The sequence below is a fragment of the Aegilops tauschii genome, chromosome 1 (genome assembly GCF_002575655.3).
Source record: "Aegilops tauschii subsp. strangulata cultivar AL8/78 chromosome 1, Aet v6.0, whole genome shotgun sequence".
NCBI lineage: Eukaryota > Viridiplantae > Streptophyta > Magnoliopsida > Poales > Poaceae > Aegilops > Aegilops tauschii.
Window position 1 is genome coordinate 367464118 of NC_053035.3, and position 16734 is coordinate 367480851.

At 46.3% G+C, this 16734-nt stretch overlaps 1 protein-coding gene across 1 annotated transcript; it reads right to left on the reverse strand.

Moving 5' to 3' along the window:
- Positions 1 to 246: 246 nt before the first annotated feature.
- LOC109762701 (uncharacterized) lies at positions 247 to 2772 on the reverse strand. Its single transcript, XM_020321581.4, has 6 exons — positions 2354 to 2772; positions 2163 to 2274; positions 1922 to 2015; positions 940 to 1117; positions 785 to 854; positions 247 to 674 (listed from the first exon to the last, which is right to left on the reverse strand). Exons 1-6 carry the CDS (start codon positions 2671 to 2673, stop codon positions 339 to 341), a joined length of 1110 nt encoding a protein of 369 aa, XP_020177170.4. The 5' UTR covers positions 2674 to 2772; the 3' UTR covers positions 247 to 338.
- Positions 2773 to 16734: the final 13962 nt, after the last annotated feature.

Sequence of the window (16734 nt, forward strand, 5' to 3'; positions counted from 1 at the left end):
GCAAAGGCAAGGACAAGACCAGCCGTGGATGAACTTCTCCTGTCATCTTTCTGTTCGTAGTTAGTAGAGCATGTTGATTTTTGGTTGTCCGATGACATGTGTTTAGCTACGTACGATGTTGCACGAGTTAATATGAATTTAAGTATTCGGTTTAGATGCATCCGGTTGTGGAGGAGCAATTTTATGTGTTGTTCGTTCAGTGCCTACGGATGCGCCGAAATTTGGTACTTGTTGTTGTAGATGCTCTAATCGTGTAAAGACAGATTATTGAAGGTTCATAAAAAAGACACATATATATGCACATCTCTTTGGCTCCTCGTTAGCTCACTGCTCACCAGTTAAGCTACCGCCACCTCAGGCTCGGCCGCGGACGGGAGACTGGCCAGCCATGGCAGCAGCTTCTCGTGCACGAGGTCCGGCCGATCGTCGTGCGGGCAGTGGCCAACCCCCTCCAGCATGTAGAGCCTCACGTTGGGAAGCTCCGACGGGAGGCCGGAGAAGTACTTCCCCACGGGCCCGTCGATCGGGGTGAAGGGATCCTCGTCTCCCCACAGAACCAACACCGGAATCTTGATCCTCGGCATCAGGGCTATCGGGCTAGGCCCCGGCGGGCCCGTCACCGTCGACACGAACGCGTCCAGAGCACCTTCGGTGTCAGCCGGCCCTCTTATGATCTGCACACCACTACGACAAGAAGGCATCAGCCATCGTTTGGTTGCCACTCAGATATCTGAACTGCATGAGAGAATTTGCTGATGGTTCAGGAGATGCAGAGCGTATTTACCTCGACCAGTTCATCATCCACGGCGTCCTTGTTTCCGTAGACAGACATCAAGATGTTCTTCAGATTCTCCCTGTTTCAGCTCAGGAATCAGTACATACATCACCATGTCAGTCGGCAAGGGACTGGGTAACTGAAACCATGCAGTGAAGACATGCCTTTCTTTAACGCGGCCGAAGAGTGCCGATGCGATGCTCTTTTGTTTGAGCAGAAAGTCGATTAACCAGAGCAGAGGCAAGAGCAGCTTGATCCTCCAGTCATCGACGATCGCCTTGTTGTTCATCCCACCTGAGCAGTTCAGCAGCACAAGCCCCCGGACAAGGTCCCTGGTAGAATCTGTTGTCGAGCATTAACAAACAAAGTCATCGTTTCAGAGTAAAATGATTACAGACGTCAATTAGTGGCTGCAATTAAGCCTGCGCTGGAGAGGTGGGGAGCGGATTCAATTGTTTACTCCCTCGATGCAAGTCTTTCTAGAGATTCCACTATAGACTACACACAAAGCAAAATGAATGAATCTACACTCTAAAATGCATCAACATATTGTATCTTTGACGGAGCGACGCCATCGATTACCTTCACATCTGACACCATCAAGGACGAGGCGCGTCTATGGGCCAAGGCGGGCGCTACCGGATTGCAAAACATTATCCCCGGCGCGTAGTCTCTAGTTTCTAGCCGTGGGGCTGAGCACACCCCTATCTGTTGTGCTCCTTCGCTTGTTCACCATGCCTAGTGCGCACATGGCATTGTAAGCGTTGTAATCCCATGCTTGTACTCTCCTTCTATCAATACAAAGATACGCAGCTTGCGTATTCGCGAAAAAACATCTGTATGTGGTCCATAGTGGAATCTCTATAGAGACATATATTTAGGAACAGAGGTAGTAAAAGAGAAGCTAACACCTGCCTAGTAAAAAACAAAAAGGTTGCCATCTAAAGAATTCAGAAGTAGGTATTCTTGCAGCTACTCTATCACATGGGATGGGCACCTGTATAATTGTCAGCTGCAAAATCATTCTTCAGAACCAGCTACAAAGTTACCATTCCATATTCGGCATGAACACGGGATGTGGCCTTAGGCAGCAATGACACAGCCACAGAGTTACCATTCCATATTCGACATGTGCAATTGTCTAACCTGAGGCGGCAATGACACAAGCAAGGCTGCCCACAGAGTTGCCAACAAGCACGGTGGGCCTCTTGACGACCTCGTCCAAGAACTCCAGGATCAACTGCTTGGCACAAAACCAGACACCCAATTAAGCAATTTAATAACACGCCATGATCTGGTGATTGTCAGCTACTTCTTCCTCCGTAAGTGACCTAAAACGTCTTTACATTTGTTTACAGAGGGGGTATTAGCCAAACCGAGGACTTACCTCGGCCCAAGTTTCCATGGTGTAAGAGAATCCAGCAGGCTTGTCTGACGCCCCAAACCCGAGCAAATCGATGGCATAGACCGTGTTGGATTCAGACAACACGCCAATGTTCCTGAAAACAAATGTTCGGTAAAATATTCGCGAAGTAAATATCCGTAGAGCCTGGCCATGCTCGATCGGCTCTTGCTCACCTGCGCCAGTGCGCGACGGAGGCGCCGAAGCCGTGGACGAGCAGCACGGGCGGGCCCTCCCCCCTGACCAGGTAGTTCACGCGCATCCCTCGCCATGACCAGGTGGTGCAGCTCCGGGACAGCTCCTCCAGGGACGAGCTGGAGACAGGGGCCGCGCTGCTGCTGCCGCCGCCGCCGGAGGCGTGCCGGAGAACACGGGCGCCTCTGAGGCGGGCATGCGTGGGAGGCGGCGAGGAGGATGCGCAGGGTAGGTGAGTTCTTGGGGTTGCGAAGGAGGTGAAGGAAAGGAGGACTCGGTGGTGGTGGGCGAGTGCGGCCATATCCGCCGCGCGCTCCGTCTCCCCCAGTGGCCACCGGTTGTCTCGTGTGTTTTTGCCTTTTTGGCGTCGTCGATCGATTATTGCGCTGAGATTTGTGCTCTTTTCTGCACTGCTTAATGGATCACGATAGCAAATCACAAATCCAAAGGAAATGCAAAAAATCTTGGGGCTCTGCTTTACTCTACAGTACTCCCTTCGTCTATTTTTTTTAAGTCAGACTTTGCAAATTTTAACCAATTTATCAAAAAAATTGTCGACATCTAGAATATCAAACCAATACCATTAGATTTATCATGAGATGGAGTGTTTTTCGTATTATGTACTACAGTACTATGTATTGTAGATATAATTTTTTTTCTCTATAAATATTGTATGATTAGAGTTTATGAACTTTGACTTTTGCGGGAACTAATGCACAGTATATATATTATAAAACAGTATGTGTGAATGTCAATATTTTTGTTTCACTGTTGCATATAGATTTGTAAACTTGCGAGGCTGTTGGTTAGGTCTAGGAACCAGAATTTTACTCAATTTTGCAAGATGGTGAAGGAGACCACATAGCTTAGCTTTTACAAAAAAGCATTTGTGTTGGGGAGGGAGGGTTATCTAAGCTTAAATTAATAATCACAATTAAAATCTAGTTTCGTCCAACTTTTAGAAAAAATAAGTTGTCCACTGGGCTATGAAATTTAGACAGAAATTATTTCTGTCTTTTTTTACCACTGCAAACGCTCACACATACACGCACGTATGCTCCCTCCTATAAAGGTATGCAAACATATCTTACCCCTACAAGCACCTTCAAAGGTCTCCCACCGAGCGAATATCATCAAAAAGCAGAACACATTATAGAGAGGTGTATCAATTTCATGGAAGAAGAGTCAAACGGTTGATGCAATGCTAATCCATGGGTTATCAATCACACCCACCACAAAAATTGCGTCCAATTGCAAGCCACAAACGGCGAGGAGGCATGACACAAAGAACCAAGGTCCTGGCGTGACACAAACAACCAAGGTCGTATCACAACCGATGCCAAAAACACCTCGGAAGCACAACCATGACTTTAGGTGACCCCGGATTAAGGCACGCTCCACCCTTTCTGCCTAGGAAGAATTGTCTGGTGGATGGCATCGCCCTAGGAAGAATTGCGGCTGAGACCGGCCGATGGCACCGACTCCAACTTCCACTCTGGGGGTCTCCAAGGGAACACGAGCAACCCCTAGGAGGAAATGGCCATCGCTCCGTGAACCAGACCTAGGATTTCGCCAAACGAACACATTTCAACTAACAACTATGTCCAAAAGTAGAAATAAACATGTGCTTTGAAAAGCCAACTCGGGGTGGGTCGAGACAGCAAAACAACAACAACAATGTAAACATATACTAAGAATGAAGCAAGTTTTTATAGAAAAACATAACATATAAAACATCACACAATTTCCAATCACACGTTAAAATCTAACTTTGTCCAATCTAACCTTTATTTAGTTGTACATAGTGTTATGAAATTTAGACAGAGAATCCTTTCCGTCTTTTCCTAAATGCAGACGTTTACATGCACGTGCACTCCCTCCTATAAGATACGCATACATACCTTACCACTATGAGACCTTCGGGAGTCTGAATCGTCAAACCATGATATTGACAAAGGCAACACAAGCCTCATATTTGACGCGAACGTCATCTCCCACTAAGCCAACGTCAGAAAATCTTATTATTCATGTTTAGAATACATGACGAAGAGATGTATCGATTTCATACAAGAAGAGCCACACAGTTGATACAGCCCTATCCAGAGGATTAGCGGTCGTACCCACCACAATTGTATCCAATTGCAAGCCATGAATGACGAAGAGGTGGGACACAGAGTACCAAAGTGAAGGAAATATGCCCTAGAGGCAATAATAAATTTGTTATTTTATATTTACTTATTCATGATAAAGGTTTATTATTCATGCTAGAATTGTATTGGTCAGAAACTTAAATACATGTGTGAATACATAAACAAATACCGTGTCCCTAGTGAGCCTCTACTAGACTAGCTCGTTGATCAAAGATGGTTAAGGTTTCCTAACCATAGACATGAGTTGTCATTTGATAACGGGATCACATCATTAGGAGAATGATATGATGGACAAGACTCATCCGTTAGCTTAGCATAATGATCGTTCAGTTTATTGCTATTGCTTTCTTCATGTCAAATACATATTCCTTCGACTATGAGATTATGCTGTTGGAAATATGCCCTAGAGGCAATAATAAATGGTTATTATTATATTTCTTTGTTCATGGTAATTGTCTATTATTCATGCTATAATTGTATTGTCCGGAAATCGTAATACATGTGTGAATACATAGACCACAACCTGTCCCTAGTAAGCCTCTAGTTGACTAGCTCGTTGATCAACAGATAGTCATGGTTTCCTGACTATGGACATTGGATGTCATTGATAACGGGATCACATCATTAGGAGAATGATGTGATGGACAAGACCCAACTTAAGCATAGCATAAAAGATCGTGTAGTTTCGTTTGCTAGAGCTTTTCCAATGTCAAGTATCTTTTCCTTAGACCATGAGATCGTGCAACTCCCGGATACTGTAGGAGTGCTTTGGGTGTGCCAAACGTCACAACGTAACTGGGTGACTATAAAGGTGCATTACGGGTATCTCCGAAAGTGTCTGTTGGGTTGGCACGGATCGAGACTGGGATTTGTCACTCCGTGTAAACGGAGAGGTATCTCTGGGCCCACTCGGTAATGCATCATCATAATGAGCTCAATGTGACTAAGGCGTTAGTCACGGGATCATGCATTGCGGTACGAGTAAAGAGACTTGCCGGTAACGAGATTGAACAAGGTATTGGGATACCGACGATCGAATCTCGGGCAAGTAACATACCGTTTGACAAAGGGAATTGCATACGGATTGATTGAATCCTCGACACCGTGGTTCATCCGATGATATCATCGTGGAACATGTGGGAGCCAACATGGGTATCCAGATCCCGCTGTTGGTTATTGACCGGAGAGGCGTCTCGGTCATGTCTGCATGTCTCCCGAACCCGTAGGGTCTACACACTTAAGGTCCGGTGACGCTAGGGTTGTAGAGATATATGTATGCGGAAACCCGAAAGTTGTTCGGAGTCCCGGATGAGATCCCGGACGTCACGAGAGGTTCCGGAATGGTCCGGAGGTAAAGATTTATATATGGGAAGTCTTATTTTGGTCGCCGGAAAAGTTTCGCACTTTATCGGTATTGTACCGGGAGTGCCGAAAGGGGTCCGGGGGTCCACCAAGGGGGTCCACCAGCCCCGGGGGGCCACATGGGCTGTAAGGGGTGCGCCTTGGCCTATATGGGCCAAGGGCACCAGCCCCAAGAGGCCCATGCGCAAGAGATAAGAAAAAAGGGAGAGTCCTAAAAGGGGAAGGCACCTCCGAGGTGCCTTGGGGGGGAAGGACTCCCCCCTGGCCGCACCCTTCCTTGGAGGAAGGGGCAAGGCTGCGCCCCCCTCTCTCCCTTGGCCCTATATATAGTGGGGGGAAGGGAGGGCAGCAACATCTAAGCCTTGGGCGCCTCCCTCCTCCCCTGCAACACCTCTCTCTCTCTCAGAAGCTTGCAAAGCCCTGCCGGAGAGCCGCTACATCCACCACCACGCCGTCGTGCTGTTGGATCTCCATCAACCTCTCCTTCCCCCTTGCTGGATCAAGAAGGAGGAGACGTCGCTGCACCGTACGTGTGTTGAACGCGGAGGTGCCGTCCGTTCGGCACTCGGTCATCGGTGATTTGGATCACGGCGAGTACGACTCCGTCATCCACGTTCATTGGAACGCTTCCGCTCGCGATCTACAAGGGTATGTAGATGCACTCCCTTCCCCTCGTTGCTAGTAGACTCCATAGATGCATCTTGGTGAGCGTAGGAAAATTTTAAATTATGCTACGATTCCCAACAGTGGCATCATGAGCCAGGTCTATGCGTAGTTACTATGCACGAGTAGAACACAAAGCAGTTGTGGGCGTTGAGTTTGCCAATTCTTCTTGCCGCTACTAGTCTTTTCTTGTTTCGACGGCATTGTAGGATGAAGCGGCCCGGACCGACCTTACACGTACTCTTACGTGAGACAGGTTCCACCGACTGACATGCACTAGTTGCATAAGGTGGCTAGCGGGTGTCTGTCTCTCCTACTTTAGTCGGAACAGATTCGATGAAAAGGGTCCTTATGAAGGGTAAATAGAAATTGGCAAATCACGTTGTGGTCATACGTAGGTAAGAAACGTTCTTGCTAGAAACCTACAAACCACGTAAAAACTTGCAACAACAATTAGAGGACGTCTAACTTGTTTTTGCAGCAAGTGCTATGTGATGTGATATGTCCAGAAGATGTGATGAATGATATATATGATGTATGAGATTGATCATATTCTTGTAATAGGAATCACGACTTGTATGTCGATGAGTATGACAACCGGCAGGAGCCATAGGAGTTGTCTTTATTATTTTGTATGACCTGCGTGTCATTGAATAACGCCATGTAAATTACTTTACTTTGTTGCTAAACGCGTTAGCCATAGAAGTAGAAGTAATCGTTGGCGTGACGACTTCATGAAGACACAATGATGGAGATCATGATGATGGAGATCATGGTGTCATGCCGGTGACGAAGATGATCATGGTGCCCCGAAGATGGAGATCAAAGGAGCATAATGATATTGGCCATATCATGTCACTATTTGATTGCATGTGATGTTTATCATGTTTTTGCATCTTATTTGCTTAGAACGACGGTAGCAAGTAGGATGATCCCTTATAATAATTTCAAGAAAGTGTTCACCCTAACTGTGCACCGTTGCGAAGGTTCGTCGTTTCGAAGCACCACGTGATGATCGGGTGTGATAGATTCTTACGTTCGAATACAACGGGTGTTGACGAGCCTAGCATGTACAGACATGGCCTCGGAACACACGCAATACACTTAGGTTGACTTGACGAGCCTAGCATGTACAGACATGGCCTCGGAACACGGAGGACCGAAAGGTCGAGCATGAGTCGTATAGAAGATACGATCAACATGGAGATGTTCACCGATCTTGACTAGTCCGTCTCACGTGATGATCGGACACGGCCTAGTTGAACTCGGATCATGTTTCACTTAGATGACTAGAGGGATGTCTATCTGAGTGGGAGTTCATAATCAGATGAACTTCATTATCATGAACATAGTCAAATAGGTATTTGCAAATTATGTCATAGCTTGCGCTTTAGTTCTACTGGTTAAGATATGTTCCTAGAGAAAATTTAGTTGAAAGTTGGTAGTAGCAATTATGCGGACTGGGTCCGTAAACTGAGGATTGTCCTCATTGCTACATAGAAGGCTTATGTCCTTAATGCACCGCTCGGTGTGCTGAACCTCGGCGTCGTCTGTAGATGTTACGAAACATCTGACATACACGTTTTGATGACTACGTGATAGTTCAGTGCGGTTTAGAATTGTGGCACCAAAGACGTTTTTGAAACGTCGCAGAACATGTGAGATGTTCCGAAGACTGAAATTGGGTTTTCAGACTAGTGCCCACGTCAAGAGGTATGAGACCTCTGACGAGTTTCTTAAGCCTGCAAACTAAGGGAGAAAAGCTCAACCGTTGAGCGTGTACTCAGATTGTCTGAGTGCCACAATCGCTTGAATCGAGTGGGAGTTAATCTCCCAGATGAGATAGTGATAGTTCTCCATAGTCACTACCACCAAGCTAGTAGAGCTTCGTGATGAACTATAACATATCAAGGATGGTTATGATGATCCTTGAGCTATCCGCGATGTTTGACACCGCGAGAGTAGAAATCAAGAAGGAGCATCAATTGTTGATGGTTAGTAAAACCGCTAGTTTAAGAAGGGCAAGGGAAAAAGGGATACTTCATGAAACAGCAAGTCGTTTGCTGCTCTAGTGAAGAATCCCAAGTTTGAACCCAAACCCGAGACTAAGTGCTTCTGTAATGAGAGGAACGGTCACTAAAGCAGTACTACCCTAGATACTTGGTAGATGAGAAGGCAGGCAAGGTCGACAGAAGTATATTGGATATACGTTATACGAATGTGTACTTTACTAGTACTCCTAGCAGCACCAGGGTATTAGATACTGGTTCGGTTGCTAAGTGTTAGTAACTCGAAATAAAAGCTGCGGAATAAATGGAGACTAGCTAAAGGTGAGATGACGATATGTGTTGGAAGTGTTTCCAAGGTTGATGTGATCAAGCATCGCATGCTCCCTCCACCATCGAGATTTGGTGTTTGCGTTGAACATGATTGGATTATGTTTACCGCAAAACGGTTATTCATTTAAGGAGAATAATGGTTACTCTGTTTATTTGAATAATACCTTCAATGGTCTTGCACCTAAAATGAATCTCGATCGTATTAATACACATGTTCGTGCCAAAAGATATAAAATAGTAATGATAGTACCACATACTTGTGGCACTGCAATTTGAGTCATATTGGTATAGAACGCATGAAGAAGCTCCATGTAGATGGATCTTTGGACTCAGTCGTTTTTGAAAAGATTGAGACATGCGAACCATGTCTATTGGTATATATGCATGAAGAAACTCCATGCAGATGGATCGTTTGGACTCACTTGATTTTGAATCACTTGAGACATGCAAATCATACCACATGGGCAAGATGACTGAAAGGCCTCGTTTTCAGTAAGATGGAACAAGAGAGCAACTTATTGGAAGTAATACATTTTGATGTATGCAGTCCAATGAGTGCTGAGGCATGCAGTGGATATCGTTGTGTTCTTACTTCACAGATGATTTGAGTCGATACTGAGTGTATTTACTTGATGAAACACTAGTCTGAATTATCGAAAGGTTCAAGCAATTTCAGAGTGAAGTTGAAGATCGTCGTGACAAGAGGATAAGATGTCTGTGATATGATCATAGAGATGAGTATCTGAGATACGAGTTTGGCACACAATTGAGACATTGTGGAAAGTGTTTCACAATTAATACCGCCTGGAACACCATAGTGTGATGGTGTGTCCGAACATCATAACTGCACCCTATTGGATATGGTGCATACCATGATGTTTCTTATCAAATTACCACTATCGTTTATGGGTTAGGCATTAGAGACAACCGCATTCACTTTAAAAGGGGCACCACGCAATTCCGTTGAGACGACACCGTTTATAGAAACCTAAGTTGTCGTTTCTTAAAAGTTTGGGGCTGCGATGCTTATGTGAAAAAGTTTCAGGTGATAAGCTCGAACCCAAAGCGGATAAATGCATCTTCATAGAATACCCAAAAACAGTTGGGTATACCTCCTATTTCAGATCTGGAAGCAAAAGTAATTGCTTCTAGAAACGAGTCCTTTCTCGAGGAAAAGTTTCTCTCGAAAGAATTGAGTGGGAGGATGGTGGAGACTTGATAAGTTTATTGAACCGTCGCTTCAACTGGTGTGTAGCAGGGCACAGGAAGTTGTTCCTGTGGCACCTACACCAATTGAAGTGGAAGCTTATGATAGTGATCATGAAACTTCGGATCAAGTCACTACCAAACCTCGTAGGATGACAAGGATGCGCACTACTTCAGAGTAATGCGTGATCCTGTCTTGGAGGTCATGTTGCTAGACAACAATGAACCTACGAGCTATGGAGAAGCGATGGTGGGCCCATATTCCGACGAATGGCTCGAGGCCATGAAATCCGAGATAGAATCCATGTATCAGAACAAAGCATGGACTTTGGTGAGCTTGCCCGATGATCGGCAAGCCATTGAGATAAATGGATCTTTAAGAAGAAGACGGACATGGACGGTAATGTTACCGTCTATGAAGCTCGACTTGTGGCAAAGAGTATTTTCACAAGTTCAAGGAGTTGACTACGATGAGTTTTTCTCATCCGTAGCGATGCTTAGGTCCGTCGGAATCATGTTAGCATTAGCTACATTTATGAAATCTGGCAGATGGATGTCAAAAACAAGTTTCCTTACCAGTTTTCGTAAGGAAAGGTTGTATGTGATACAATCAGAAAGGTTTTGTCGATCCTAAGGATGCTAAAAGGTATGCTAGCTCCAGCGATCCTTCCATGGATTAGAGCAAGCATCTCGGAGTCAGAATATACGCTTTGATGGAGTGATCAAAGTTTTTGGGTTTATACAAAGTTTGTTAGAAACTTGTATTTACAATAAAGTGAGTGGGAGCGCTACAACATTTCTGATAAGTATATGTGAATGACATATTGTTGATCCGAAATGATGTAAAATTTCTGGAAAGCATAAAGGGTTGTTTGAAAGGAGTTTTTCAAAGGAAGACCTGGATAAAGCTGTTTACATATTGGGCATCAAGATCCATAGAGATAGATCAAGACGCCTGATGATACTTTCAAAAGACAGCACACCTTGACATGATTTTGAAAGAGTTCAAAATAGATCAGCAAAGAAGGAGTTCTTGGCTGTGTTACAAGGTGTGAGTATTGAGTGAGACTCAAGACCTGACCACAGCAGAAGATAGAGAAAGGACGAAGGTCGTCCCCTATGCTTTAGACGTAGGCTCTATAGTATGCTATGCTGTGTACCGCACATGTAGTGTGCCTTGCCATGAGTTGGTCAAGAGGGTACAATGGTGATCCGGGAAAGGATCTCGTGACAGCGGTCGACCTTATCCTTAGCACCTAGTGGATTAAGGAATTTTCTCAATTATGGAGGTGGAAAGGAGTTCGTCGTAAAGGGTTACGTCGATGCGAACTTTGACACTAATCCGGATGACTCTGAGTAGTAAACCGGATTCGTATAGTAGAGCAATTATTTGAAATGGCTCCAAATAGCGCGTGGTAGCATCCACAAGATGACATAGATATTCGTAAAGCACACGGTTCTGAAAGGTTCAGACCCGTTGACTAATAACCTCTCTCACAAGCATAACATGACCAAACCAGAACACATTGAGTGATAATCACATAATGATGTGAACTAGATTGATGACTCTAGTAAACTCTTTAGATGTTGGTCACATGGTGATGTGACCAGTGAGTGTTAATCACATGGTGATGTGAACTAGATTATTGACTCTAGTGCAAGTGGGAGACTGTTGGAAATATGCCCTAGAGGCAATAATAAATGGTTATTATTATATTTCTTTGTTCATGGTAATTGTCTATTATTCATGCTATAATTGTATTGTCCGGAAATCGTAATACATGTGTGAATACATAGACCACAACCTGTCCCTAGTAAGCCTCTAGTTGACTAGCTCGTTGATCAACAGATAGTCATGGTTTCCTGACTATGGACATTGGATGTCATTGATAACGGGATCACATCATTAGGAGAATGATGTGATGGACAAGACCCAACTTAAGCATAGCATAAAAGATCGTGCAGTTTCGTTTGCTAGAGCTTTTCCAATGTCAAGTATCTTTTCCTTAGACCATGAGATCGTGCAACTCCCGGATACTGTAGGAGTGCTTTGGGTGTGCCAAACGTCACAACGTAACTGGGTGACTATAAAGGTGCATTACGGGTATCTCCGAAAGTGTCTGTTGGGTTGGCACGGATCGAGACTGGGATTTGTCACTCCGTGTAAACGGAGAGGTATCTCTGGGCCCACTCGGTAATGCATCATCATAATGAGCTCAATGTGACTAAGGCGTTAGTCACGGGATCATGCATTGCGGTACGAGTAAAGAGACTTGCCGGTAACGAGATTGAACAAGGTATTGGGATACCGACGATCGAATCTCGGGCAAGTAACATACCGTTTGACAAAGGGAATTGCATACGGATTGATTGAATCCTCGACACCGTGGTTCATCCGATGATATCATCGTGGAACATGTGGGAGCCAACATGGGTATCCAGATCCCGCTGTTGGTTATTGACCGGAGAGGCGTCTCGGTCATGTCTGCATGTCTCCCGAACCCGTAGGGTCTACACACTTAAGGTCCGGTGACGCTAGGGTTGTAGAGATATATGTATGCGGAAACCCGAAAGTTGTTCGGAGTCCCGGATGAGATCCCGGACGTCACGAGAGGTTCCGGAATGGTCCGGAGGTAAAGATTTATATATGGGAAGTCTTATTTTGGTCGCCGGAAAAGTTTCGCACTTTATCGGTATTGTACCGGGAGTGCCGAAAGGGGTCCGGGGGTCCACCAAGGGGGTCCACCAGCCCCGGGGGGCCACATGGGCTGTAAGGGGTGCGCCTTGGCCTATATGGGCCAAGGGCACCAGCCCCAAGAGGCCCATGCGCAAGAGATAAGAAAAAAGGGAGAGTCCTAAAAGGGGAAGGCACCTCCGAGGTGCCTTGGGGGGGAAGGACTCCCCCCTGGCCGCACCCTTCCTTGGAGGAAGGGGCAAGGCTGCGCCCCCCTCTCTCCCTTGGCCCTATATATAGTGGGGGGAAGGGAGGGCAGCAACATCTAAGCCTTGGGCGCCTCCCTCCTCCCCTGCAACACCTCTCTCTCTCTCAGAAGCTTGCAAAGCCCTGCCGGAGAGCCGCTACATCCACCACCACGCCATCGTGCTGTTGGATCTCCATCAACCTCTCCTTCCCCCTTGCTGGATCAAGAAGGAGGAGACGTCGCTGCACCGTACGTGTGTTGAACGCGGAGGTGCCGTCCGTTCGGCACTCGGTCATCGGTGATTTGGATCACGGCGAGTACGACTCCGTCATCCACGTTCATTGGAACGCTTCCGCTCGCGATCTACAAGGGTATGTAGATGCACTCCCTTCCCCTCGTTGCTAGTAGACTCCATAGATGCATCTTGGTGAGCGTAGGAAAATTTTAAATTATGCTACGATTCCCAACATATGCAACTCCCGAATATCAGAGGAATGCCTTGTGTGCTATCAAACGTCACAACGTAACTGGGTAATTATAAAGATGCTCTACAGTTATCTCCGAAGGTGTTTGTTGAGTTGGCATAGATTAAGATTAGGATTTGTCACTCCGAGTATCGGAGAGGTATGTTTGGGCCCTCTCGGTAATACACATCATAAGAAGTCTTGCAAACAAATGACTAATGAGTTAGTTACAAGATGATGTATTACGGAACGAGTAAAGAGACTTGCCGGTAGCGATATTGGACTAGGTATGAAGATACCGACGATCGAATCTCGGGCAAGTAACATACCGATGGACAGAGGGAATTGCGTATGTTGTCATAACGGTTCGACCGATAAAGATCTTCGTAGAATATGTAGGAGCCAATATGGGCATCCAGGTTCCGCTATTAGTTATTGACCGGAGAGGTGTCTCGGTCATGTCTACATAGTTCTCGAACCCATAGGGTCCACACGCTTAACGTTCGTTGACGATATAGTGTTATTTGAGTTATATGTTTTGGTGACCGAATGTTGTTCGGAGTCCCGGATGAGATCACGGACATGACGAGGAGTCTCAAAATGGTCGAGAGGTAAAGATTGATATATAGTACTGTTGGGGAACGTAGTAATTTCAAAAAAAATTCTACGCACACGCAAGATCATGGTGATGCATAGCAACAAGAGGGGAGAGTGTTGTCCACGTACCCTCGTAGACCAAAAGCGGAAGCGTTAGCACAACGCGGTTGATGTAGTCGTACGTCTTCACGATCCGACCGATCAAGTACCGAACGCACGGCACCCCGAGTTCAGCACACGTTCAGCCCGATGACGTCCCTCGAACTCTGATCCAGCCGAGTGTTGAGGGAGAGTTTTGTCAGCACGACGGCGTGGTGACGATGATGATGTTCTACCGACGCAGGCCTTCGCCTAAGCACCGCTACAGTATTATCGAGGTGAACTATGGTGGAGGGGGCACCGCACACGGCTAAAAGATCAAACGATCAATTGTTGTGTCTATGGGGTGCCCCCTGCCCCGTATATAAAGGAGCAAGGGGGAGGCGGCCGGCCAAGGAGGAGGGCGCGCCAAGGGGGGAGTCCTACTCCCACCGGGAGTAGGACTCCTCCTTTCCTTGTTGGAGTAGGAGAGAAGGAAAGAGGGGAAGAGGGAGAAGGAAAAGGGGGCTACACCCCTTGTCCAATTCGGACCAGAGGGGGGGTGCGCGCCTCCTTCCTTTTGGCCTCTCTCCTCTAGTCCCGTATGGCCCAATAAGGCCCAATACTTCTCCCCGGCGAATTCCCGTAACTCTCCGGTACTTCGATAAATACCCGAATCACTCGGAACCTTTCCGAAGTCCGAATATAGTCGTCCAATATATCGATCTTTACGTCTCGTCCATTTCGAGACTCCTCATCATGTCCTCGATCTCATCCGGGACTCCGAACTACCTTCGGTACATCAAAATACATAAACTCATAATATAACCGTCATCGAACTTTAAGCGTGCGGACCCTACGGGTTCGAGAACTATGTAGACATGACCGAGACACGTCTCCAGTCAATAACCAATAGCGGAACCTAGATGCTCATATTGGCTCCCACATATTCTACGAAGATCTTTATCGGTCAGACCGCATAACAACATACGTTGTTCCCTTTGTCATCGGTGTGTTACTTGCCTGAGATTCGATCGTCGGTATCTCAATACCTAGTTCAATCTCGTTACCGGCAAGTCTCTTTACTCGTTCCGTAATACATCATCCCGCAACTAACTCATTAGTTACAATGCTTGCAAGGCTTATAGTGATGTGCATTACCGAGAGGGCCCAGAGATACCTCTCCAACAATCGGAGTGACAAATCCTAATCTCAAAATACGCCAACCCAACAAGTACCTTCGGAGACACCTGTAGAGCACCTTTATAATCACCCAGTTACGTTATGACGTTTGGTAGCACATAAAGTGTTCCTCCGGTAAACGAGAGTTGCATAATCTCATAGTCATAGGAACATGTATAAGTCATGAAGAAAGCAGTAGCAACATACTAAACGATCGAGTGCTAAGCTAACAGAATGGGTCAAGTCAATCACATCATTCTCCTAATGATGTGATCCCGTTAATCAAATGACAACTCATGTCTATGGCTAGGAAACATAACCATCTTTGATCAACGAGCTAGTCAAATAGAGGCATACTAGTGACACTCAGTTTGTCTATGTATTCACACAAGTATTATGTTTCCGGTTAATACAATTCTAGAATGAATAATAAACATTTATCATGATATAAGAAATAAATAATAACTTTATTATTGCCTCTAGGGCATATTTCCTTCAAGTACAATGGTATTTGGACACCGGAAGTGTTTCGGGACGTACCGGGAAGGAATCGGGTCACTGGAAGGGGTTCCGGGCACACACCCCCGGAAGATATGGGCCAAAGGAGGGGACAGACCAGCCCACCTGGGGGCTGGCGCGCCCCTCCCATGGCTGGACGTCCCTAAGGCGAAGGAAAGGGGGAGGGGTGGCCCCTCCTGCCTTTCCCTCCTCTGGAGAGAGAGGAAAGGGGGGGGCACCTCCTCCTTCCTTCCTCCCGCGTTCCAAATAAGGAAAGGGGGGCGGCTTGAGAGAGACCCCAACTAGGATTCCCTTGGCTGCATCTCCCTCCCTGCCACCTATATATATGTGGGAAGGGGGCGCCTAGCACATAACAGACAATTGGCTAGCCGTGTGCAGTGCCCCCCTCCACCGTTTACACCCCCGGTCATATTTTCGTAGTGCTTAGGCGAAGCCCTGCGGAGGTAGCTTCACCATCACCGTCACCACACCGTCGTGCTGCCGGAACTCATCCACTACCTCGCCGTCTTTCTGGATCAAGAAGGTGGAGGACGTCATCAAGCTGAACGTGTGCTCAACGCGAAGGTGTCGTACGTTCGGTGCTCGGTCGGTTAGAACACGAAGAAGTTCGACTACATCAACCGCGTTGTCAAATGCTTCCACTTACTGTCTACGAGGGTGCGTAAACACACTCTCCCTCTCGTTGCTATGCATCTCCTTGATAGATCTTGCATGTGCGTAGAATTTTTTTGTTTTCCATGCAACATTTCCCAACAGTGGCATCCGAGCCAGGTCGATGCGTAGATGATATGCACGAGTAGAACACAAACAGTTGTGGGCGGTGATAGTCATACCGCTTACCACCAACGTCTTATTTCGATTCAGCGGTATTGTGGGATGAA